Source organism: Globicephala melas, chromosome 11 (genome assembly GCF_963455315.2).
Source record: "Globicephala melas chromosome 11, mGloMel1.2, whole genome shotgun sequence".
In the NCBI taxonomy this organism is placed as follows: domain Eukaryota; kingdom Metazoa; phylum Chordata; class Mammalia; order Artiodactyla; family Delphinidae; genus Globicephala; species Globicephala melas.
Genome location: NC_083324.2, coordinates 27,499,211 through 27,525,411, shown reverse-complemented (window position 1 = coordinate 27,525,411; position 26,201 = coordinate 27,499,211). Strand labels below are relative to the sequence as shown.

The following is a 26,201-nucleotide window of genomic DNA, read 5'->3' as shown; positions in this document are numbered from 1 at the left end:
AACCCGTGTCCCCTGCATTGGCAGGCGGATTCTTAACCACTGCGCCACCGGGGAAGTCCCTTCCTGTTCATTTTATAAACACCTAATCAGTTCAAACATCACTGTGCTCAGTAAGCCTTTCCTAACCAATCCCTCAAATCTAGGTCAGGGTGTTTATTAAACCTTTTTACAGAATTCCTATAATAGTTTCCTTAAAAGCATGTAGTCACATAATCCTTACAGCTGGGAGTATTAACCTTTTTGGTGCCGTGGGCCCTTTCAGCCATCTGGTGAATCCCATGGGGGAGTGCTGCACCCTGCACCACCACAGCTATTCCCAGCCTCCCCGTGATGGCTTGAGGGACCACGAGCTTAGTCTATATTTCTTTTTTTTTTTTTCTTTTTTTATTATTTATTTATTTGTTTATGGCTGTGTTGGGTCTTCGTTTCTGTGCGAGGGCTTTCTCTAGTTGCGACAAATGGGGGCCACTCTTCATCGCGGTGCGCAGGCCTCTCATTATCGCGGCCTCTCTCGTTGTGGAGCATGGGCTCCAGATGCGCAGGCTCAGTAGTTGTGGCTCACGGGCCTAGTTGCTCCGCGGCATGTGGGATCTTCCCAGACCAGGGCTTGAACCCGTGTCCCCTGCATTGGCAGGCAGATTCTCAACCACTGCGCCACCAGGGAAGCCCTAGTCTATATTTCTGATGGGGGAGAATGGTTACTTGGGCTGCGCCCAGTTTTCGAAGGCCTCGAAGGAGTTGGAGGCTGCTCTGGAAATTGTCAAGAAACCCACACTCTCATCTGTCATTGCGAACAAAGAAAACCAGGAAGGCAGAGGGAGTGGGAAGGAAGCTTTTTGTGCCAAGTATTGTTAACCAGGGAAGAAACACAGACCTGAGCCATAGTAGTGATGCACTGTGTCTGCGTGGGACAGTTTTCACCTTTTAAGCACTTTTGAGTTACCCTCCTGACCTCTTCATTGCCGTCCTGCAGATAGGAAGATAGATGTGGGAGGTGTTTGTGGCTAGAACGTATGTGGTGCTGCACCCCCGTCCCCTCTACTACAGGCTGCGTTCCAGTTCCCAGCCCTCCTCCCACCCAGGGTCCTCGGCCCAGCCCAGTGACTTGGTCTCTCTGGACCCCAGTGTCTTCTTTCATCTTTAGGGGAGAGGGTGCCCTTGTGGACCGTCTGAGAGGAAGACACGGAGCCTGGCCCGTGGCGTGTGCTTGGCAACTCCAAGTAGAGAGAGTTCGGGTGTTGTAAATCCCCAAAATGCCAGAGCTGGGCTCCGGCTTTGATCCGGTTCCGGCAGCTTCGCCCATGCAGTTTCCCTTTCGTGAGCTCTCGGGCATGGAGCGGGGAAGGTGACACCCCGGAGCCCCAAGGTGCCAGGTTTGAAGTCCTACGCGATTGGCTTTGGGGGTTTTGTGTTTACCTATACATTTTGGATACAGCCCTTCAAAAAGAGAAATCCTTCCCTGAGACCATGTCTTTGGAAATTTCCCCTAAAGGCCATAAAGAAATGACAGGCGGGCTTCCCTGGTGGCGCAGTGGTTGGGAGTCCGCCTGCCGATGCAGGGGACACGGGTTTGTGCCGGAGCCTGTGCTCCGCAGCGGGAGAGGCCACAGCACTGAGAGGCCCGCGTACCGCAATAAAAAAAAAAAAAGAAAAGAAAAGAAATGATAGGCGTTTGAGCTGTCTGAGTCTAGGCTGGTGGCTTTGTTCAGCTGAGAGGTTCCCTTCTGCTGAAGAGGAGACGTTGCTCCTGCTTCCCTGCCAGGCAGGCGGGTCCCTGGTGGGCGGCATCTGTCTCCCCTGTGGTCCTCCGCTGGGCTGGTGTATGACGTCACCGCACCCCACCCCGCAGGAGGCAGCCGTTTCCTGTCTGTTGACGAGCTCCGTAAGAGGCGGATGGCGCTGAATCGCTGTGTTTGAGCAATGCTGTTCATCTGACGCCTGATCAATGATTGGCCCGTTGCCTTACGTGTGAAACTTGGAGGGGTCCAGTGGTGGGAGGAGACCCCAGGGAGGACTTCAAATCCAAATCGTTGAAGGCGCTTGGAAGTTACACTAACTTTCACAGAGAAAGGGTCCCGTTAGTTTATCTCAGACGGCCCAAAGGAAGAGGATTGGGGGTAGGGGAGTCTCTCATTTACTCGTGGAACCACTGAGAAAATATCCTTGACGTTGATTGAGAATCAGTGGACCTTGGGTGCTCTGCTAGAAGCCTCTTCGTAATTTAACGAAGGCTGGGGTCCTAATTACAGGCGGTTCAGAATGGGGGCAGGAATTCTCAGAGCTGGTAGGGCATCGTCCGAGATGCCTGTGAAATGCAATCAGACACCAGTGAGAAGGTAATCAGGCCCCCAGAAGGGGAGGCTGACGTCAGGAGCCCCTCACGGGGGACGTTTGTTTAGAGAGCCAGGTGTGGCACCTCCCTCATGGTTAAAAGGCTTTGATTTTGCGCAGAAGGATGTCTCCAGACGATTGGCCAACTCCCTGTGTTAGGTGCATTTGCAATGGCCATTTGTCAGGGGTGTTGGGCACCTGTTCTCCGCCTAAGGCCGGGCTCCTGGTGCTTGTTTTAGATCAGTGGGAAACTCACCTGGCCTTGGGGGCCAGGCAGCTGTGGGTGAAGGCAGTGGGGAGGGGCGGGGACTGCGGCAGATGTGAGCACACACACCTGTCTGAAGGGGGCCTGCACTGCCGCCCAGGAAACCACTGCCGTGTGTGGTTGCAGGCCCAGTTTAAAATGCCAGCTTTATATGTTTTCAAACACTGTGTGGGCCTGGCAGCTTGTCCCCTGCGTGTGCCCCTGGGCGTCAGGCCCTCAGATTCTGGTTGACCCACAGCATTCTCTGTGATCGTGACCCCAGCTCTGTGAGGAGGTTATTACTACCTGGTACTAGCCACCCATTTTACAGATGAGAACACAAGGGTCCATGTGAGTCTGGCTCCAAAGCCCACCTTTTATTATACGAGCTCTTCTAAACTGTCCCTTCTGTGATGTACCACAGTGCTTTTGTCTGTGATACTTGGAATCTGGGGGGAGGTTTTGTTGGAAAGAAGGGTGTGCATCCCTGAAAAGGCCGGCAAAGTTTGGAAGCACAAGGCCCGAGTTCTTTGGAGGGTGTCTGGTCATCTCACCTCCCCCAGGGGCATGATGAGCACGTTGAGGGAGGGGGCTGAGGGGCCCGGGGAGCACAGGGGAGACCTCGGCGGGGAAGCCAGAGCTTCAGGGAGACTGGGTGTGGGCTGGCCACAGAGGAGTCGGTGAGGTCAGAGATGTGGAAGGGGTCACGTCACATGGGACCTGTGGGCCGGGGCAAGGCCAAGGGGTCGATTCCGTCCACTCAGTGCGCCGTTCGTTCAGCCCAAATTTACAGGGAGCCCACGGTGTGCTAGGCTCTGACTTAGTACCGAGGACAGTGTAGCAAACAAGACAGAAAGTGTGCAGCCTCGTGGAGCTTACATTGTAGTAGGGGAGTGTGATTGCCCATTACAGACAGTCCATGAGGTCAGCAGTGTCACGCCACATAGTACTGAGCGCAGGAAGATCTCAGCTCTGCAGGGGAGGGAGCCTCTCAGGCTGTGTGAGGGGCAGAATACGGCACAAACAACACAAAGGCAGTCGGTAAACGTGTTTCAAACAAAGGCTTGGCCTCCCTTTAGCTCCTACGTCTGGAATCACCAAACCACTGATCCACAGGCCAAAACTCTCCCACCAGCACCTCCTGTACAGCCAGGAGCTGAGAGTGGTGTTTCTATGTTAAAAAGTTGAAAAAAATGAAAAGAAGAAAGTTTCATGACACATGGAAATGGTATGAAATGGCAACGCAGGGTCCATAGCCAGTTTCATGGCAGCAGAGCCACGCCCATCATGTCTGGATGACCTCAGCTGCTTCTGTGCTTCATAGGCAGAGCTGCGTAGCTGTGACAGAGACCATATGGCCGGCAAAGCCAAGCACACTTACTGTCCTGCCCTTTACAGAACAAGTGTGCCAACCCCTGTCCTAGGTCCTCCTTGTAATCTGCAAATGCTTCCTCCAAATCTGGCCCGGAAAAATCCACCCTCTCAGGGAAGTGAAGAGCAGAGGGGAATTTTCTTTTCCACCTGCTCTTCCCTTAAGCCGAGATGGGCGAGCCTCAGCCTCCAAGCCTCTGGCCCAGTGCTCCCACGTGTAGCCTCAGACAAGTGTGGCTCTTTGGAGGCCCCTCAGTTACAGAATTCCCCACCCCCGCCCCAGCAGGCTGTCCAGTGGTGAAGACTGTACGCTCCCACTGCAGGGGGCGTGGTTCGATCCCCGGTCAGGGAACTAAGATCCCGCATGCTGCACAGCGTGGCCCAAAAAAAGGTGGTCCTGTTAGAGTGAGGCCAGGCCGTCCTCCTTCGTGAGCCTAAACCAATATTTTCTAGTGCATTGAGACAGTGGGATTCTGTCCTTTCATTCAGAACAGTATTACCAAGCTCTTGTTGAAAGGCAACATATCCGCGACTTAGTAAAAGGCAACGAGAACAACAACTTCACTCACAGGGCCATAATGCGTTGTATCCCGTTTATATCAGGTTGCATGTATGTGTTTTTACACATGCATGAAGATGTTGGATCCCCAGAAAGTTAACAGTGGTTGTCTCTGGATACTGGGATTTCGGGTGATTTTTTAAAACTTTCTTCTTCTTACTTTTTTGGATGACTTGGATTCTTTTTAAAAACATTAACATGAATCATCTTAATGAGCAAAGAAAAAGCCAGCTATTTTTATTTCAAAGAATAAATAAGAAGAATGGTTGCATCCGCATGTGGGTGATAGGATTATTTATGTGGTTATGATGTAACTGTTAAGAGATACATGCATCCCCCCCGTACGGCTCACCCCTAATTGGAGGAGGGGAGTGATGGCTTCAGAATGAAGGAGATAAGTAAAAACTTAGGGGGAGGTGAGAAAAGATGTAAAAGTCAGAAAATCTGACATGTCATCAATGGAGGGACACGAGCTTCCGAGTATATAAATCTCCTTGGTTCATTATTGGTACTTGGAAAGATGGAAGTGTAGATCTTTCCCCATTCCTCCCCCTTCCCAGCCCCGCCCTCTTGAGAAACTGTAAACCACTGAGACCTTAGGGTATTTTAAAATGGTATGTGAGCGCCACCTAGTGTCAGCACTCTGTCATTTCACACCCCTGTCTCTGTGGGAGCCTTAACATCACATTCTTTCTTTGATGTCCCTGCTCCAGTGGCATTTGCGCAGCAGGCAGCAAAATGCCTCCCGGGGTTCTGCAGGGCAGTGGGGATGCCTCATTAATTTATCCCTTCCTTCTTGTCTCAGTTGCACAAAGCGAATCTGTCCGACTGAAGCAGGGTTTGGCAGTCGAAGAGCCAAAGGCTGCCTCCCTGTCAAAACCAATCTCCGCTTTTCTCCGTCAGCCAGCTGCTTAGAGCTGGGTCCCTGCTTCTCTGGCAGGAAAGCCATCCTCCCCAGGGCTGCCTTGGGCTTGGGGCTCTTGAGGAGCAAATAGGGGACTCTGGCTCGTGGTGGGCTGCATGGCTTGGAGATGGGCTACTGGGAGAACCCAGAACCAAGCCCCACATCCCCTGGCCCGTCCCCTCCAGGGCTGCTCCCCTGCTGCCCCCCAAACCTCAGCGTCGTCCTCACTGCATCCCTCGCCCTCATGCCTCTCCTTGTCCAGCACATCGCCAGGCTTTGCCTCTATCTGCTCTAGAACCTGCTGTTCTCTCCTAGGTAGACAAGCACCCAGCCGTCTGCAGCACCTCCTGACAGGCCTCTCTGCTCCTCTCTTAGCCCCTCTGGGCTCTTCTTTGCTCACCTGAAGCTCCAGGGAGCTTTGTAAAGTGCACACCTGCCTGCGTCGTTCTCTGGTTCACATCCTTCCCGTGGCTTCGGAGTACTGTAGGGTAAAAGCCAGAATTTTCATCTGGGCCTGAGAGGCTTCCCGCTCCACTGGCCTCCCTTGATCCAGCCCCACTGCCTTCCTTTGGGCCCCTCAGGCCTTCTCCCTGCTGAGGTCCCTTGGCCGGCCTCCCCTCTTCTCCTGACCCCCACGTAGTGAATCTCCACGCAGTTCTCAGTTGGATGCACCTGCCTCTAAAGAGTCTTCCCTGGACCCTGTAGCATGAATCAAGTCTCCCTAGAAAGTGCTTGGAAAATACAGCGTTCCTCTCCTCCCCTCCGCCCATCCCATCCTGGTGTGTGATAGTAGCTGCACACATGTCATTCTTTGATGAATTCCCATCTCCTCCTTTAGACCTGTAGTTCTCAGGGGTGTTTGCCCCCCCCGAGGGACATTTGGCGATACCTGGGGACATTTTTGGTTGTTTTAACTTGGGGGGAGTGCTACCGGCATCTAGTGGGTAGAGGCCCAGGATGTTGCTAAACATCTTACAGTGCACGTGACAGCCCCCAAGAGCAAAGAGTCTTCTGGCCCAAGAGGCCAGTGCTGCTGAGGTTGAGAAACCCTGCTTCAGAATGGAAGCCCTGTGCGGGCAGGAACCAAGGCCCCTGGGAAAGTGCACATCTGGAGGGCCAAAATGTGGCTGTTAATGGCTGACTTGATACTCCCAGCTCTGAAATGGGTTTGTTAGTAGATAGATATAGAGCCGCCACCTTCCTTCAAACCTGCCGGCCACAAGGAATAAACGGGAATTAGCCTGGCTTTTCCTTTGCCCTCCATCAGGATAGTTATATAGAGTTCTGCTGGTCCAGAGAAAGTCGTCCTGGTTTTTTGTGCGTTTGCTTTAAAATTATTTAAAGTCTCATTTTGCATCGTATTTGTTTACACTGTGATCTATTTACAATAAAATGTCATCTACAATTTTAGTTAGCTGGAACATTCCACATGTCAGGTGGCCTGGCTTCTAAAAAAATTCATTGTGGAAGAAGAGGCCAGATGAGAATGCTAGATTAAAAGAAGTTAAAGCATTATAATACTGAATGTGACATGTCATGTGGGCGGGGAAAGGGTTATATAAATAATCTTTTGGAGACAGTTGGGGAAATTTGAATAGGGATGATGTAAATGTCAGATAATATCAAGTTAGTGTTTATTTTCTTAGGTATGACCGTAGTCAGCTTGGGCTGCTGTAACAAATAGCATAGACTGGGTGTCTTACAACAACAGAAATTTATTTCTCACCGCTCTGGAGGCTGGGAGGTCTAAGATCAAGGTGCTGGTAGACTCACTGGCTGGTGAGGACTTGCTCCCTGGTTCACAGACAGCCGTCTTCTCACTATGTCCTCACGTGGCAGAAGGGGTGAGGGAGCTTTCTGGGGCCTCTTATGAGGACGTTAATCCCACCCATGAGGGCTCCACCGCCATGATCTAATTGTCTCCCCAAGTTCGACGCCCTAATACCATCCCATTGGGCATTAGGTTTCAACACATGAATTTGGGGGGCACACAGACCCTCAGACATTGCCATTATAGAGGAGAATGTCCTTATTCTTAGGAGATACAGACCTGAGTTTAAGGAGTGAAGTTCAGAATGTGTGCAACTTGCTTTCAGTGACACAGCAGGGAAGCATGTGTGCATGCGTGCGTGCGTGTGTGTGTGTGTAGAAAGAGAAGGGGGGAGGGAGAACGGGTGTGGCAAAATGTTAGCAGCCGGTGGATCCCGGCAATGGGGCGTGGGTGTTCCCCGTCCTACTGTGTCAACCTTTCGAGGTTGCAGTCTTGGGGAACACGGGGCGTGTACGTATGTAGTGCCACGAGGCCCTGAGCTTGGCCGTGTGTCTTCAGTCTGCAGCTCTCCGCCCATCCACATGAAGGTGCAGCCCCTGAACCAGACAGCACTGCAGGTGTCCTGGAGTCCGCCGGAGACCATCTACCACCCACCCATCATGAACTACATGATCTCCTACAGCTGGACCAAGAACGAGGATGAGAAGGAGAAGACGTTCACAAAGGACAGCGACAAGGACTTGGTAACACCTCCCTGTTCTGAGTCAGGCTGTCTGTAGCAATGGGAGGGGCCCCTGCGCATCTCTCTGGCGTGCTTTGACCTGTGGCATCCCAGCCCTACGCTGCCTGCTGAGGACGGATGCCACCGGGGTGAACCGGGGCCGGAGCCTGCCCGGGCTCCATTCCGCCTTTATACCTGATGGCTATACCACCAGGAAAAGTTAATTTCTTTGTAACTCGGCCCTTCAAAACTGACTGCTTTTTCTTTCATTATTTAAAAAAAAAAAAAAAAAAGTCCGAAAGCCTCCACGAAGTGCTTGTCATCTGCTAGCGTTGCTGTAAATGTTAGGTGAGTTCTGCAGTTGTAGAGCAGGGCCTAGCACAGAGCGAGCACTGGGTCAGTACTGGCTGTTACTACTATGGCAGCTGTCGCCCCCACCCTCCTCCCCACACCATTGCAGCTTTCCGAAGTCCCCACCACTCCCTTCTGTCACATTTCATCTGCCTCACACATTCCGACCTGCTAGACCCCAGTGACCACGGAATTTTTAGCCACCGCCCTCAGACTCTCAGACGCTGTAATACCTGACCTCACTTTGAGCTACGTATGCCCAATCCAGCTGCTCATCTTAAATGTGCATAAATATTTAGTGGCCAGTCCCCACCGAGGCCCTTCAGAACAGACGTTTGCAGAAGCCATCTTCTTCCCCTGGAAAAGCAATCCCTCCAACAAGCGCTGCTCTTTACATCTTTGCAGGGAAACGCAAAGTGACACATTTGGGTTTGAAAGCCTGGCGTTTATTGTTAATCAAAAGAAGTCTTTGGGATAAGGAAGCCCATAATTGTATATGCACATGGAAAACGTAATAGCACTGAGTGGGATCCTTAATGACTGTTAGCACGTTTTTTCCTCCCCGTACAGAGTCCCCGGGGCCCATTCAATCAGTTATAGAATAATACTTTTCGTATTCCTTTAGATGAAGATTCTTTTACTTCATTTCCATTTATGTTTTCAATTTCCCCACTAGACATTGTTATCTGGGTCACATTAGGGAATGATGAGCTTCATGAAATCGGAGAGGAATCTATTGAAAGGTACCCAAGGTTATGATGTGTTTTAACCTTTGTCACGACGGGAAGTCCGTGAGGGATGTTTCTCTGAACTAAGGTGGCTTGCATTAATCAGCAGAAACTATCTAGGCGCTTATTTGGTTTCTTATTCTAAGTGGAAAATAATTAAACATGCAGAGATGAATAGATAACCGGCTTGGAGTGAATTCTAATAAATCCCTGCATAGATGGAGCAAAGCTATTGCTCTGAACAGAAGATGGGGCTGGAGGTTTAGAGTATGAGGCATAAATGAGTTTCAGAGAAAGAGAGAGCTGTAGAGAAAAACGTGCTTTGACAGCAAGTTCTTTTTTTGTAAGAATTTCTAGGGGTGGTTATTTTCTTTGGGGACACACAAAATTAATTAATTCCTCAAGAAGTTGAGAGTGCTGACTTAGTGGCAGCAAAGCTATCCTCCAACTTAGGGTTCACGTGGCCCAGAAACCTAAAAGTCATACTGAACATTTTCCCGGCATTCTGCAGCATCCACGTCTCTCTCTCACGCCCTCACTGCCGACCTGTGGGACAGGTGTTACTGCCTCCTTTTTCCAAAAGAGAGAAATGAGGCTGAAAGTGAAATAACTTGACCCCAACCTCCTCCTCTCACCAGGAATCCATTTGCTAGGCAACAGATAGCAGGTGTGGGCACAATAACATTTTAATGCCTCTTCAGAGGTTTTCAGTAGCTACACTGGGAAAAACCCACTCAGTGGTTAAAGCTCCCAGAGCTGCTTTCTGGACTTGGCCCACAATGCGATGACAAGACATTTCATCCATTAGGGAGTCTGAAAATCAGTTGCTTTTGTTGTTTGTTTCTTCAGGAAGCGAGCCCTGCCGGCTTTTTAGGTAATTTCCATTTTCTGATTTTTAAAAGACTCTTGGAATAAAGCTTTGAGGAATGGGGGTCTGGATTTGGCTTGTGATGTTGGGACCAGGGGTTGGGAAACTTTTTTCTAGAAAGGGTCAGACAGTTAAGATTTTAGGCTTTAAGGGCTATATGACCTCTGTGGGCAGCTACTCAACTCTGCCGTCAAAGGGTGAAAGCTGCCATAGCAACAGGTAAATGAATGGGCGTGGCTGTGTGCCAACAAAACTTTATTTACAAAAAACAGACAGTGGGCCAGATTTGGGCTGTGGGCCGTCGCTTGCCACCCCTGTGTTAGACTGGGGGTGTACTTTCCATTTTGTGGTGTGGACTACCTACGAACAAGGCTTGCCCAGCCTTTGTTGTACAGCACTCACAAGGGCCCTGTGAGGGAAATATTACTCTGTCCATTTAACAGTTGAAGGGAGCAGAGGCCAAAAGACATTGAGCAACTGACTCGGAATCACACAGCTGGTGAGTGGTGTGACACAGGTAGATCTCCTGTCCTCTGACCTCTAGTCAGGTGTTCTTCTAGCATCGTGCCTCATATCATCCAAGGTCAAGGTACAACAATGCCTTTAAACTGCAAAGAAACAGAGATTTTGGTGTGGCTGCGCTGATCTCTGCCTGGCCCTGGAAATTCCCTACACCTGATAATTCTAGAGGCTGTCTAGGGTAAATCATTATCGTTTCTAAGGTAGAGTAGTTTTGATAGAAGTCCCAGCCTCGTGAGTATAAAGAGGGCTGAAGACACGTTCCAAGCCCGCGTCAAGTATCTGAGCCAAGACGACTTTTTGTTCTCTCACCCTACACATTTCCATGTCGAAAACAGATTCCCAGGTGAGGTTATCTCTGAAAGCTCATTTTTCTCAAGGTGAGCCTTTGGTCGGTGAGGAAACATGTTTGTCCTGCTTTGCCTTGGTACCCAGAAACCTACAGGCAACACTTAACATTCTCTGAGGTTTGGCTTTCAAATGTAAAGTGTGCTCTGGCCTTCCAAACCAGGTCACTGCCTGTTCTTTCCTCCCCTGCAGAAAGCCACCATTAGCCCTGTCTCACCTGACAGCCTTTACCTGTTCCGGGTCCAGGCCGTGTGTCGCAATGACATGAGGAGTGACTTCAGCCAGACCATGCTCTTCCAAGGTGAGGAGCCGCCCTTCCTGTCTGCCCTGCATCCCCCGGGTCCCTTCTCCCTTTGGGCTTTGTCTTTTTTCCCGTTCAGGTGCTTGGACACAGGAATACAAACCTGGCCTCAGCATCAGTGTGGGGTTTGCAATAACGCCTGAAAAGCCTGGGGAATTTAGGCCCGTCTTTTTGGTTGGGGGTTTCACAGGCCAGAAGAGGGGAAGAAGAATGAAGTGTTGATTATTTTTTTAATTACTGTTATGTTCCAACTGTGGGGAAGCAAGTATTTGTCTAATAGTGTGTCAGATCACAGAATCACCTCCTAGTCGTGTGGAGGAATATCGTCTTTGGATTTCTAACATGATTCAGTTAGCTGATTTAGGGTCTAGTGGAAAGTTTCAGACCAGCACTAGGGTGAGCCTAGAGGAGCATTCACTTTGGTGCAGAGTTCAAAGGAGCTCTTAAAAACTCTGTCATCAAGATACATTGTATTTCAATGGAATATATTTTATATATATATATATATATATATATGTTTGGCTGTGTTGGGTCTTCGTGGTGGTGCGCACGCTTCTCACTGCGGTGGCTTCTCTTGTTGAGGAGCACAGGCTCTAGGTGCACGGGCTTCAGTAGTTGCAGCATGCGGGCTCCATAGTTGTGGCTCGCGGGCTCTAGAGTGCAGTCTCAGTAGTTGTGGCGCACGGGCTTAGCTGCTTCGCGGCATGTGGGATCTCCCCGGACCAGGGCTCAAGCCCGTGTCCCCTGCATTGACAGGCAGATTCTTAACCACTGCGCCACCAGGGAAGCCCAATGGAATATTTTTTTAAAAGCAAAATCAATGCAAAAGGTTCTTGAACAAAATATCGAACTTTTGCATAAAGACAGGATCCACTCTGTCTTACTTGCCCCGACCTAATCCCAGTCCTGGTTTCAATAAAACTTTGTTGACAAAAATTGGCAGCCAGCCAGTGGGGCGTAGTTTGCAGACCTGGTTTGGTGAGGGGCGCTAAGACCAGCATGAAGGGAGCAACCAGGACATTGGGCTTTGCTCTGCCGGTCTGATGCCCTCCCTGGTAAGGTTCTTTACTTCCTGAATCCTCAGTTTCTGAGACACCTACACACCAGGCCAGGGATTCTTAACTTTTGCGAGTCATGTATCTGATGAAGACTTTGGACACTTTCTCTAGAAAAATGCCAGAATTTTGCGTATTACAGCTTTAGGGGCCCCATAAAACCTGTAGGCTGTGGACCAGCTTCATTGTCTGGAATCCTGTGAGCAATGCACATTCATGGGCCCCTCTCAGACTAATGGTCTCAGAATCTCAGAGGGCGGGGCCCAGGAATCTGAATTTTAACCAGATGGCTCAGGTACCAGGCGTGCACATTACAGATTGAGAAGAGCTGGCTCAGAGCCAGGGCCCTGACATGAGGGCCCCAAGGTTGAGTCCTGGCTGCCACTTAGTGTTTCTGCGACTCTGAGAATGTTGACTGGCTTCTCTAAGCTGCAATTTCACAGTCCAGAAGTGGTAGTCGTGAGAGTACCGACCTCACAGGGTCCTTGTAGAGTGACAGGGGGTGACACATGTTAACTGATGAGCACAGTGCCTGGTACTAACTATAAATACCCCCTAAGTATGAGGTTTAATATAAAAAGTAATAAATGATGAACCCAGGATAAGAAGCCCTTCAGCTGAGAGTCCCTCCAAAGATCCCTTCTAGCTTTGCAATTTTGCATCTAGTATTGAAATAGTCTTTGCTAATGTTCACATTATCTCATCCTTCCATTTAAACTAATTGAAATGAGCATGGCTGTATTTTTTCTCACAAATAAATCACACTCGCCACGTCCACCTTTGCCCTGAATGTATTGGCCCATCTGCCTGTGTTGAGGAGGGTCCGAAAGCCAAGGCCAGGTCTACGCCAGCCCAGGGGAGAGAGCACGGGAAGCCAGAGTGGAGCCCCGGATCTTTCGGCACGTAAATGATAATTGGGCCTTCCATGCACTCCAGCTAGGAGCCTGGAATCCGCAGCACCGCCTTTCTTGATTAACAGGCCCCTGAGCTCGTTGGCTTCTGCACGGACTTTGAAAAATTAAATGTTTGTAATGTAATGCAATTCAAAACGGCCTTGTCAGCTGTAAATTCCAAGCACGGAATATTTAAAATGTCTGATCACGGTGACTTGTTGAAAATGGCCAGTGTCTCCTTTGTCTGCAGACTTTCTCTGCTCAGGGGTGGACACGTGTTTGCTCGTTTTCTGTACTGGTGTTTGTCCCTGCGTGTTAACAAGCATGTTAACAAAGGGGCACACAATGGCCTTAGCATCTTCCCTGCAGCAGTGGGCAGTGGAAAAACAAAATCTTCAGGTAAGCTAGCGTGCCTTTTCTGGTGAGCCAAGTAGGAGTTTATGAGCAGTAGAGGCCGGTGTACAAAACTGGTCAACTCTTAGGACTGAAGTTTTAAAAGGGAAGGAAATTAACTTAGGGAATTTCATGGACACCTTTGTTCAGAATAATTAGGTTTCCCAGGGATAAAGTTTACCTCTGGTTTGGGAGCATGAGGAAGCCCTGTGGAATATTTACATTATTATAGTAAATAAAGCAATATTTATGTCCTGTATAATGTAATAAATAAGTTATGTTTACCTTACTGTAGTAAATATGATAATAATGGTAATCGTTATCTGTAGAGCGGCTCCCAGTTACAGAGCATTTGCCCATCGGTTATTTCATTTGACCTCGTGGCAACTTGTAATGCAGGTGTTATACGGAGGCGGAAATGACGTCCTGGGCAGTTGAGTAACTTGCGAAAAATCACTTGGCTACTAAGAAGAGTCCGATCTCTCATTCCAAAGCCCAATCATTTGTACACAACAACAGACCACCCCTAAAGCATAAATATTACCCTGTATCCCCGGTCTTCAACAAATGGCTAAAAAGATTGATTACTAAGTGTTCAAAAGGCTTTTTTGCAATTCTCAACAGTCATGGAAACTAGGGCCTCTTAAGCTTTTTCTTTGAGCCACAGACTCATTAGGCAGCCTGGCCCAGCCAACAGATCCTCTCTCAGAATGGTTTAAAATAAACAGGTAAAATACATAGGAAAGGAAACCAATTATGCTCAGATACGATTGTCAAAATATTTTAAACAAATTGGGAACGTAGTCATGTGTGCGCTTCTTTTATGAAAGTATTAAATGACAAGTGGTGGGTCTATTAGCGACGGTGATTTCTGAGTAGTGATGAACATAAGTGATACTCTGAAATAGCTCCAACAACTCTAAGGCAGTAGGAAGATACTCCCATTTCAATCGCAGAGTCGTAGGACGATCCTATTAAAATGCAGCTGAGATTTGGAGCTTGCGTTCCTCGTGCAAGGAAAAGCTGCATCTCCGTGACAGCTTAGTGGGGGTGCGGGTCTCATTTTTCTCCCCCGTCCCTGAAGTCCACCGAGCCGGTGGACTCCTGATCTGAAAGCTCTTGTAGAAACTTCATAGTCACCACGGCTAGAACGGACCCCAGTGGAAATTGTTCAAGATCAGTGAAAAGCGGGCGTGTTGATGGAGTGGCCGGTTTGTTGGCCTTAAATTAAGGCCTTTGTAAAGGGCAGGGAAAGCAGGTCTCTTAGGGGGCTTTCTTCCTGTCTAACAAAGGGAGGTGTGTACACCTGTCTGAGGCAGTGCAGTATCGATCCCGAAGCAACTCACTGATGGTGGGAGGTTATATTTAGTGCCAGGCAAGAACTGTTTGCTCCCTAGGCTGCCTCATTTGACCTGGTTGTATTGACATCTAGATCGGTCTGTTCTCCACATTTGTCTCTTCACCCATTTCACTTTCCAGCTGAGCGAAGTGAATGTATCGTTAAGTTGGGGCTCGCAAATACAGGTGCCCCGGGACCAGGCAGGGAACACATACAGATGAGGGGAGGGCCGTCAGTGGGAAATTGCAGAATGTGCCCTTCGAAAAGGGGTGACGGACACTCAGCACCGACCAAATGTTGCCCTGCAGGAAGGTGAGCTCAGTTTTGCCCAATATTGTGATTTTTCAGGGATGAGCAGGAAATTGGGATTTTTAGGTAAAAGTTGCTGTTTACAACGTTGGCAGCAAATTCTTTTTTTTTTTTTTTTTTTCCCAAAAAGCTTGCAGGGCAAATAAAAAAATATGTCGGGTACTTGCCCCACTTCTAGTTTAGATGAAAACTCCAGCAGGTACAAATGTTATTTATTTGGAGATTTAGCAGTTTTTTGCTAATTTTTCAGTGTCTTTTATGTATAGGAAGCAAACGTTTAGTTTATGTAAGACTACTGTTTTTGAGATCAGCACAAAGAAGCAGTCTGATATATTTTTTAAGTTATACTGTTTAGCATTTCATTATTCACAATAGAGAAAAGGTGGATGCAATCTAGATGTCCATCAGCAATGAATGGGTAAACAAAATATGGTACATACAGACAGCAGAATATTATTTGGCCTTAAAAAGGAAGGAAATTCTAACACATGGGACAGCATGGATGAATCTTGAAGACATTATGCTAAGTGAAATAAGCCAGTTACAAAAAGACAAGTAAATATATATGACTCCACTTACATGAGATATATGGAGTACTAAAACTTACAGAAGGTAGAAGGATGGTTGCCGGGAGCTGCGGGGGGGCGGGGGGAAGGGCAGGGGGAAGCTGGGACTTGTTTAATGGGTACACAGTTGCATTTTTGCAAGATGGAAACATTCTGGAGATCTGTGGCACAAGGATTTAGCACAACCGAACTGTACACTTAAAAGTGTTTAAGATGGTAAGTTTTATGTGTATTTTACCACAGTTAAACATTTTGTGTAGTTATATTGTTTAATACTAACACATGGGTGAACAGAACTGAAAGAAGGAAAGAACATCAGAAGGAGTAACCTGTGGCTAATATAAAAGAATTTGAGGGACCTCCCTCGTGGTCCAGCAGTAGAGAATCCGCCTTCCAATGTAGAGGACTCGGGTTTGATCCCTGGTCGGGGAACTAAGATCTCACATGCCGCGCGGCAACTAAGCCCGCGCTTCACATGCAGACTACAGAGCCCACGTGCCCTGGAGCCCATACGCTGCAACGAAAGATCCCACATGCGTCAACGAAGATCCCCCGTGCGGCAACAAAGACCCGACGCAGCCAAAAAAATGAATAAAATAAATAAATATTAAAAAACAATAGAATTTGACCATTTAAAGCAACAGTGGTGATGTGTTACGAGGTTTTAAAACTGAAGTATTGATAGAAATAAAATATATGACAGTACACAAAAAGTGAGTTGGGCAAATAAATTACTGTACAGTTCTTACATTTTTAAGGAGAGATAAAAGTACTCGTTTAAGGTAAACTGTAATAAGTTTAGGATGCATATTATAGTCACTGAAAGGATAATATAAGAAATTACAACCAAAAAGACAATAGTGAAGAACAATGGGATAATACAATTTCATTTATAAGCAGTTCAAAAATAGACAAAATGCTGACAAAGATCAGAGTGGTGGCGACCTTAGGGAAAGGTCATGAGGGTACTGCCTGGATGCATGCACGTGCAAACCTGCTGGGGTGCTGGAGAATGTTCATATCTTAATATGGGAGGAGGGGGAGTTACACAGGTGTTTACAGAGGTAAAAATTAATTGGACTCTACACTTAAGATTTGTGCATTTTAGAGTATGTAAGTTTTACCTTACGAATAAAATAGAAAAATGATTAAAACTTCTTAAAGTTGTAAATTAATAGCTTAAGACAAGAGTCAGCAAACTGTGGCCCACAGCCCAAACCTGACCCTCTACATGTTTTTTAATGACTCACAAACTAAGAAGGGTTTTACATTTTTTGATGGTTGGAAAAAAAATCCATCCATTCCATTCAAAATGAAAATATTCATTTTATGACATAAAAATTATATGTATTTCAGATTTGTGTATGTAAGTGCAGTTTTGTCGAAACAACAAAGTTATATTGTTTACAGTGTAATTTCTTTGTTTCTCAGCTAATACCACTCGAATATTCCAAGGGACCAGAATTGTCAAAACAGGAGTGGTAAGTAGAGAATGTAATCGCTTTGTCGTGTCTGGTTGGTAATTTGCATGCAGTTAAAACTGTCACCACGAGGTGGCAGTATGATGTTGTCTAAATGCTCAATGTGAAGCGGTTAAAATACTGAATAAATTACATTATTCACTCTTAAAATTCAATGCATTATAAAAACAGGCTGTGCGACAGAGTTAAACCAGTAGTGTTATACTGTTATAATTTTTGTAGAGATAAAAATTCTCCGTATTTTTAACTGTTTATTATTTGTGGGAGCATAGGACGTAAGAGTGCAAAGGAGTAGACATGCTAAAATTGAAAGACTGTCATTTGGGAATTCCCTGGCAGTTCAGTGGTTAGGACTCGGCGCTTTCACTCAGGGGCCCGGGTTTGATCCCTGGTTGGGGAACTAAGATCCCACAAGCCATGCAGTGCGGCTTTAAAAAAAAAGAAAGAAAAAAGAATGGTTGTCGTTTGCCCAGTTATATTTGCACATTTCTGGAGACTCAGTATCTAAGTTTTCCCCTTTCTAGTGCAACTAATAATCCCAATATTAATTGCAGCTTTGGTGATAACAATAAGAGCCTTTTTTTTTTTTTTTTTTTTGCGGTACGCAGGCCTCTCACTGTTGTGGCCTCTTCAGTTGCGGAGCACAGGCTCCGGACGTGCAGGCTCAGCGGCCATGGTTCACGGGCCTAGCCGCTCTGCGGCATGTGAGATCCTCCCGGACCGGGGCACGAACCCGTGTCCCCTGCATCGGCAGGTGGACTCTCAACCACTGCGCCACCAGGGAAGCCCAAGAGCCTAAAATTTATTAAGCTTTTCCCAGGTTTCAGGCACAGATTATTATTTTATTTGCTCCTCAAGATTCGTGTTACTATTACTCCCATTTTATGGATGAGGAAACCGAGGCTCAGTGAGTTAATGTGCCCAGCATCTCCCAGAGAGCAGGTGAGCGATCGTGGACTCAAGCCCAGGCTGCCTGACTGCTCTGTCTGCAGTGCCTTATCTTAAGTGGCACCTGGCATTTCATTAACCAACTTCAGAACTCAACATTTGCTAACTTGGTTGTTCTTCAAAAACAAACTTTTCAAACTGAAACTTGATGATACAGTGATGAAATGTGAGTTGTTCTGGCTGTATTATTTTGAACTGTATAAATGATGGGATGAAATTCTGGATTCTGCACGCCAGGTTTCAAGAACTAAAATTTAAACTAATAACTCAGAGCAACACATCTTATTTTCCTAAGATACTATGTACAAATAAAATCTCACAGCTGAGCCCCAATTTAGTATGGTGGGAAGAATGAGCTGAGGTCTGGGCACAGGCAGCCACCTCTACCCCTTAACCTCTCTGCACCTCGTTTTCCTCACCTGTAAAATGGGGTGATGATCATGTGTGTCTCCAGCGTAGCTTGGGAAGGCCCAACACACAGTTGGAACTTGTTAAATAGAATTCTTATCGTTGTCATCTACATGAGCATAGATTTTGCTGTAGATAAATCCGGAGACTCTGGAAGGTACGGCGGCTGTACAGCGCCCAGCACGGGGATGCCGGCTGTAAACAGCTCCCAAAGCCTTCGGTGTAGAGCATGGCTCCTGCTTCCGAACCTGCCGCTGCAGACGTGGGCGGGCCACTGTCCCTCTGTCCATCCACTTCCTCACTTTAAGATGTGGAACCAGATCCTGGGGGGTGTTTCTAGACAAGGGCAGTGTATTCTCCACAAGAGCCACCAGTATATACAAGACCAAGGGCTCCTGCTTCTTCCAGTGTCATCCCAACAACAGGTGGCAATCTGATGTTGCCACTTCATTGCTTATTTGATGTTTGTCTTTCAAACAACGTGAACGCTACTTATTGTTTTGTCACTTAGCCTCCTCCCGAGCCCTGTCAGTGAAAAGTTGGGGTTGACATGCTGGTTGCAATTTTTAAGTAATTGTAAAAACTTTTAAGAGCAGAGATGGTCATCCGTGGATCACCTCCTGTCAGCTTTGGCACCATGCTTTAGGACACCCCATGAGGAAAGTAAAAAGATGAGTAAAACCCTTGGAGGGTCATACCCAGGGCCTTGTCCCCAGTCCTGATGACTGACACTCTGCTTTCTCTTCCTCTGTCCCTTCCCCCAACCTCCCCGGGTGACCCCTTCAAGCCCACAGCATCTCCCGCCTCTTCGGCCGACATGGCCCCCATCAGCTCGGGGTCTTCCACCTGGACATCCTCTGGCATCCCCTTCTCATTTGTTTCCATGGCAACTGGGATGGGCCCGTCTTCCAGCGGCAGCCAGGCGACGGTGGCCTCGGTGGTCACCAGCACGCTCCTCGCCGGCCTGGGCTTCAGCGGCGGCGGCATCTCCTCCTTCCCCAGCACCGTGTGGCCCACACGCCTGCCCACGGCCGCCGCGGCCAGCAAACAGGCCGGCAGACCCGTCCCGGCCACACCTGAGGCCTTGGCCTCTCCGGGCCCCGACGGCGATTCGGCGCCAACCAAGGACGGCGAGGGTGCCGAGGAGGGGGAGAAGGACGAGAAGAGTGAGAACGAAGACGGCGAGCGGGAACACGAGGAGGAGGGCGAGAAGGGCTCCGAGAAGAAGGAGAGGAACGGCGTGACCCACGCCACGCAGGCGCGGAGCGGCACTGAGCCCAGCCCCGCCCCCTCGGCTCCCGGCAGAGCTGCCCAGGATGGTGGGCGACAGACTATAGCCGGGCGTGAGCGGGACGGCACTGCCATCCCCACCGCCCAGCCCGAGGACGCCCTGGACCCCCGCCCCGTCACCCTCACCCAAGTGCCCCCCACAGTCACAGAGGAGCATTACAGAGAGAATGATCCCAAGAGGCCTGAGACACCGTCTAAGAAGCCTATGTCCCCGGGGGACCGATTTTCTGAAGATAGCAAATTTATCACTGTTAATCCAGGTAAGTGGGCCACTCCTCACTTGAGCCTCCAAGCTGCTGTGAACAGTCCTACCCTTTAAAAAATAATTGGGGGCAGGGGATAAGGATCCAGAGAGTGCTTAATATTCCTGGAATTTTGTGTGTCTCTGGTATAAAAATGTGTTTGTGTGTGTGTGTATGTGTGTGTGTCTTTTTAATTCTAATAAGAATCACCTACTCTCTTATCGTTGCTGGACTGTCTTGCCTTGATACTTGGTACCTGGTAAAATCGACTTGGCCTCAGAATAACTCCAAGCACTTCAACCAGGCCCTGGTAAATGAATAAAAAAGACATCGATCTTAATAAGTTTATCCTTCAAGATTTCATTCCTTATTCACTTGTTGAGCACCTGTGTTTATGGACTGCCCGTTCGGTGCCAGGCCCTGGGCTGGGTGCTAACCCCGGTGAGCACGGTCCCTGTTGCTTGAAGCTTACAGCGTAAAGGAGAAGACAGGGGTGGCGGCAGCTCACCAGGGTGCACGCCGGGAAATCAGGAAGCAAGAATGTTAGAAAGCAAGCCAGCAAGTTCGCTGAAAAGCCAGAAAAAGAGCTAACTGTTCGGTAAATAATAGAGGAAATAAACAGGGTGTTGTCAGAGAAAATAATCAGGAAGAGGGCAGGGCAGGGCGGTTTTTGAATTAAGAAAGGCCCCTCTGGGGAAGTGACATTTACATTAAAGCTGAAAGCGTGGGGATGGGGAGAGCTGGTATTATTAGCCCATGATCCCAGCCCGAGGAACAGGGCTCTCGCTCTCAGAGCCCTGTTTGCTCTGTGAATTAGCGAGTTCCTGGATGGTAAGACCAGGGCATGGCTGGTCTGGCCTCCACGGGGAGGATGTGATCCCCATCACGCTGACCGAGGGCAACTTTGTGACTCTGTCATGTGCTCAAATCTTTTTCATTTCTTTTTTTTAAAATATTTATTTATTTATGGCCGCTTTGGGTCTTCGTTGCTGTGCGCGGCTTTCTCTGGTTGCAGTGAGCGGAGGCTACTCTTCGTTGCAGTGTGTGGGCTTCTCATCGTGGCTTCTGTTGTAGCGGAGCATGGGCTCTAGGCGCGTGGGCTTCAGTAGCTGTGGCACACGGGCTCAGTAGTTGTGGCCGAAAGGCTCTAGAGCACAGGCTCAGTAGTTGTAGCACACGGGCTTAGTTGCTCCACAGCATGTGGGATCTTCCCGGACCGAGGATCGAACCCATGACCCCTGCATTGGCAGGCGGATTCTTAACCACTGTGCCACCAGGGAAGTCCACGCTCAAATCTTAATGAACCATCCTGATGGTTTCTACAAGGGAGCCCTGAGCGTGAGGGGTTGTTATTGTTGTGAGGGGTTTTCTTAATAAGAAATTCTTTCTTTTGCCAGACTACAAGATGTTTAGCAACAATTTTTTTTGCATCTAAGCTGTTGTGGAGTTATAAGAGTGCAAAAAAAAAAAAAAAGCAACTGGTAAATATTTATTTGCTTTTGCACTTGTAAACATTAAAATTCATCTAAAGCTGAGACCTCGTATGTTAAGATACAACTTAGAATAAATTTTCATGTTTTGAATTACGTTCCTCCTTAAAGCTGGTATGGACTCATTTTCTGAAGTGTGGGTTTGCTATGGGCGTTGCTCACTTTTAGGGAAAAGTGCAGAGTGGCCCTCCAAGGAATTGAGTGGAGGAAATATCGAGCCACTTGTGAAGCTGTTTGAAGCTATTCCTGCATGAGCAGTGACATTCCCTCTAGGAATTGGCTGTGAAAAAGTTGGATTTCTTGCGTTTGAAGATATTGAAGAAATATTTATAGAGTACCCACTGTGTCCCAGGCACTGGACTAGGTACTGGAAGTAGACTCTAGATCTAGTCAGGCCTTGCTCTTCTGGGGTTTATGTTCTAATGGACAAGCTTGAGACTATTCCAGTAAACAACTGCATAACGTCAAGTGCTGGAGTCGGGGACAGGGACAGTATAGCATCAGATGGTCAAGGGATGGCATTTGAATGGAGACTCAGGTGGTGAGAAGGAGTTAGCTATGCCATGATCCATGAACGAGCGTTCTAGGCTGCAGGAGGGGCAGCAGGTCCAGAGACCCTAAAGTGAGAACTAATTAGGATCATCAAGGAGCCATCAGAGGGCCAGTGTGTCTAGACCGCCAAGGTGAAGGATACAGGCTGAGTTCACAGACAAGCAGAGCTCAGATCAGGAAGGGGCTCATCAGCCACGCTGCGGATTTGGTTCCAACGGGTATGGAAAAGCAGTGATGGATTTCAGCAAGAGAGTCACTCATCTGATTAACCTTCTCAGAAGGTCATGTGGGCCTCTGTGTGGACATCTGGGGAGGCAAGAACGGACACAGGGAGTAGAGTTAGGAGGTGATGGCAATGGTGACTCGGACCGCTGTGGTTTCTCCAAAGACAAGCGGTGGACCTGGAATTGCTTGTCAAGCTTGAGTGGTTTGGCCTCTGGACTGGAGGCTCTGGCAAGTTGCACTCCCAGCCTGCTCCTCTTAAACATTTTTTTTTGTCCACACTCCTGAAAAGTGTGGCTTGCTAAGAGCTTGGGTTGGGAGTGTTGATACCTTGAGAGACTGGTGAGGGTGGGGACCTGGGGCGTAGTCCAAGTAAGCAGAAATGAGTCATTGCAATGGGAGTCAAGTTCCAGAGTCCAAGGAAAGGGGAGAAGAAACAGGTGGTAAACCTGGGGTATTTCCACCTCCAGGTACGGGGCGTGCGGGTCTCAAGTTTCAACGCTGCAGGCATCTGAGCGTCTGCCATCTTGGCAGGGTAGCTCTGGAGTCAGATCCCTACAGTAGGCTCTGCCCTTTATTCACGCAGGGTCCTCAGGCCAGTCTTTGCCCAGAGTCTGTCTGTAAAGTGGGGATAGGCATAGCCCTTAGTGCCACAGGAGGTGCAGAGTCACCCTTGTCGGTGACAAGGAACGAGGAGCTTTCGGCAGCCTGAGGGCCACATGATGGCACTGGTGACTTAGGAGGCCCCTCACAGGTCCTTCTTCTGCAGTCATCCTTGGACATTAAAGAGCATGTGGAGACTGTGGTCCCCAATGAGCTGGCTTTAAAAATGACCTCCAGGAACTCCGCTCTGTCCCCAGCACTGGTGAATCAGAGCATCTTCCCTTGCCACCTTCATCTCAGTGGGAACATCCACTCCTTCCCAAAGCCAAAAGGGATCTTCCTTTAGAATTCCAGGCAGTTCCAGGCAATTCCAGGTTGAGAGTAGTCGTGGGGATCGGTTAAGCCAGAGATTGGCAAACTTCTTCTGCAAACAGCCAGAGAGAGCAGACATTTTCAGCTTCGTGAACCATAGGTCTTTGCTGAAAGTGTGCATCTCTGCCAGGTAGCACGGAAGCAGCCAGTGCTACCGTGCCCAGTGCTACCCAAATGGGCGGATGTGATTGGGTTCTGGTGAAACTCTGTTTACAAAAACAGGCAGTGGACCTCATTTGATTGGTGAGCTGTCATTTGCTGACCCCTGGTTTAAGCAGAAACGTGTGTACCCACTGGTGAATAAAAGATGTGAGTAACTTGAGGGTAAAACCCGAAAACCCTGCATTGTCCACGACCCCCAAGGTCTCACTTTGCTTCCATCCATCTCAGCCTTTTCTCCATCTGCCTCCTCCAGCTTGGTGTTTATTTTTTAAACGAAATCACCATCATTTTAATGTTAGTGGTGACTTCTTTGAAAGACTGTGGATGTACATTTGTTTAAATCTGTTCCACATTTATTTTTTCTTCGTGTTAAAAACAATTCTTTAAATCAATATTTAGTCTCTTTGAAAAAAGCGTTAACGTTTAAAGTTACAAACTGTGTTATATTTTTACCAGCATCTCAAAAAGGCTTGATGTTTGATAACATCTTTTCAAGTGCTATGAGTAGTAGCTTTAGTATTAACTTGCAGGGAAGGAGAAGAGGGGAATGCTTCTCTAGAAGAAGGGGCCGGCTCAGACACATGCAGAGATCAGGCAGGCGGTAGGCATGGTCCGTCCCTCAGGAGGCACAGCCCAGATGTGGTGTGGGCACCCTCAGATGCCTACTGGTGCAGTAAAATGTTCTCGGGATGGTACGTGGCCTGCCCCAGCAAAAGCATTTCAGGGTGGGCATTGTCTACAAACTCATCACGCAGTGCTGGGATTTTTCATTTTTCTTTCCTTAAAATCAGGGCTCCTTTTTCAGATTCAATCTTGGTCAGAACCCCATTATGTAAACACTCATTCACCGAAAGCTTGTTGACTGCCTTCTCGGGGTCAACTAAAGAGACAGTCCAGTTTAGGGGTCAGGAAAGTACAGTCTCCAGGCCAGAACTGGCCCCTGGCTGGCCTTTGTCCTGCCCCTGAGCTAGGAATGGACAGTGTTGGTCAGCGACTGAGGGCTGCTGTTCTGCTCTGAGCCAGAGTCAAGGGTGCTAAGCTCCAGCCACCCCACTCCTTTTGGGCAAACCCCACTCCTTTGGGCACCTCTTTGGAACTTTCAAGCTCTAAAGAAAACCTTTGACTATAAAAATAATTACATCACTGGTTAACATTCGTTCCATGCTGGTGTTGTCTGTGCTAAAAGCCAAAATGTGATGTCACTTAATCCCCCGGGAGGCCCGTGCTGTCCTTGTTGCCATTAGGCCAGTGAGGAAACTGAGGCTCAGACGGTTAAGGAACGTGCCCCGGGCAAGACGTGGCGAGACCGGGGGTCAGACATGGGCCCTGACTCCATCGTGGTGCTGCCTGCATCCCGCCTTAGGGGCTTGCTCCCTGAGTGGGCAGCACAAGATGGTTTCAGGTGAAGTGTTAATTATTAAACGAGTATTTGAACGTGTACTTTTAAAAAGATACCATTTTTTAATTTACGGCACAGGTTCTCAACCAGAGTGATGATTTTGTTCCCCTTCCCTGCAGGGATATTTGGCAATATCTGGAAACACTTTTGGTTATCATGACTGAGGAGGGGGCTGCTACTGGCATTTAGTGGGAGGAGACCAAGGCTGCTGCTAAACATCCTACAGGGCACAGACCAGCCCTGCAACAAAGAATGACCTGGTCCAAAGTGTTGATAGCGCCATGGTGGAGAAACTATGATTTATAGTATTAACGTAAAGTTCCTTTTCAAAGTGTACTTGAGGGAAAAAATAGTAGTTAATTTAAGGTCAGAAAGAAGTAGCAATACAGGCTCATGAAGATAGGGCAGACATCATGAATGTGAAACTCAGCTGGGGTATATGGAGGTAGGAAAATGTTGCATACTTTATTCAAAATAAAATAGAACAGGCACTCGTATGGACTACCGTGGCAGTTTGCAGTCAGGCTTTTTGTGGGGAGAAGTTTTCTACGTAATTCTGCTTGCCCCGGGTCTTGGCTGTGATCTTCATGGGAGTGTTGGAAAGAACTAGCTCAGGTGCCCTGAAGGCACCCGTGTGATTTAGTTTCCTCCCGGGAAGTGTCTGGGTCCTTGGAAGTTTCTGCCCCCCACTGAGTGACCTTTGAACTAGGACAGCCTGTGTATCTCTTAGTGCAGGCAACCACACCTCACCAAGAACACCGAGGTTTCCAAAGAGGCTGGGGTCAGGAATTCAGGCTGTAAGGAGTGGTGTGTTTGACATGAGTCCTGACTGATGGCAGAGTCACGTGACGTTGCAATGACGTGTCTGTGGCGGTGATTTCTGGTAGATGAGGACCTGCCGTATGTATGGGACTTCGAATTAAATTGGGATTTATCAAACGCCCTCAATTTTCCAGCACCTAATGGAAATACACATGACAGTTCCACTGTTGAGTCTGATTAAGTGAGCTCTGTGTGAAATGGTAAGGAGGGCTTATTGATGAGAACTCCTAGTGGTGATATAAATTGAAACACATGACAGATGCTCTAAATCCAGCTCAGATGTGGTAATCGGAACATGGAACCCGTGTCCCGTTGCAGGAGAATATATGTATTTGTAACCCACAATCGTGTCTCTGGTTTAGCTAATGCCAGGGCTCCAGCAAATTAAGACAAATTTTGTGGCCCTATAAAAAAGCGGCCGCCTGTTTACTTCACACCCATTAAGGGGGCTACCACGAAACCCCCAAACCAAAGCAAAACAGAAAATAAGGTGTTGGTGAGGATGTGAAGAAATGGGGACCCTTGTGCCCCGTTGGTGGGAATGTAAAGTGGAAGCCACTTGGGAAACAGTATGGAGGTTCCCCGCAAAATTAAAAATAGCATTACCATATGATCCAGCAATCCCACTTATGGGTATTT

The 26,201-nt window shown here is 48.2% G+C and overlaps 1 protein-coding gene across 5 annotated transcripts in view; it reads left to right on the top strand.

Annotated features, from left to right (window-relative positions):
• The window catches only part of PTPRG (protein tyrosine phosphatase receptor type G), a 733,896-nt gene that overhangs the window by 609,984 nt on the left and 97,711 nt on the right, over nucleotides 1–26,201 (top strand). For all 5 annotated transcript variants that reach the window (XM_030867610.2, XM_030867608.2, XM_060307591.1 and 2 more), the window contains exons 9-12: nucleotides 7,739–7,923; nucleotides 10,908–11,016; nucleotides 17,003–17,052; nucleotides 19,196–19,958. In XM_030867610.2, the coding sequence (XP_030723470.1) occupies nucleotides 7,739–7,923; nucleotides 10,908–11,016; nucleotides 17,003–17,052; nucleotides 19,196–19,958 (1,107 nt within the window). The remainder of the gene's footprint in view (nucleotides 1–7,738; nucleotides 7,924–10,907; nucleotides 11,017–17,002; nucleotides 17,053–19,195; nucleotides 19,959–26,201) is intronic.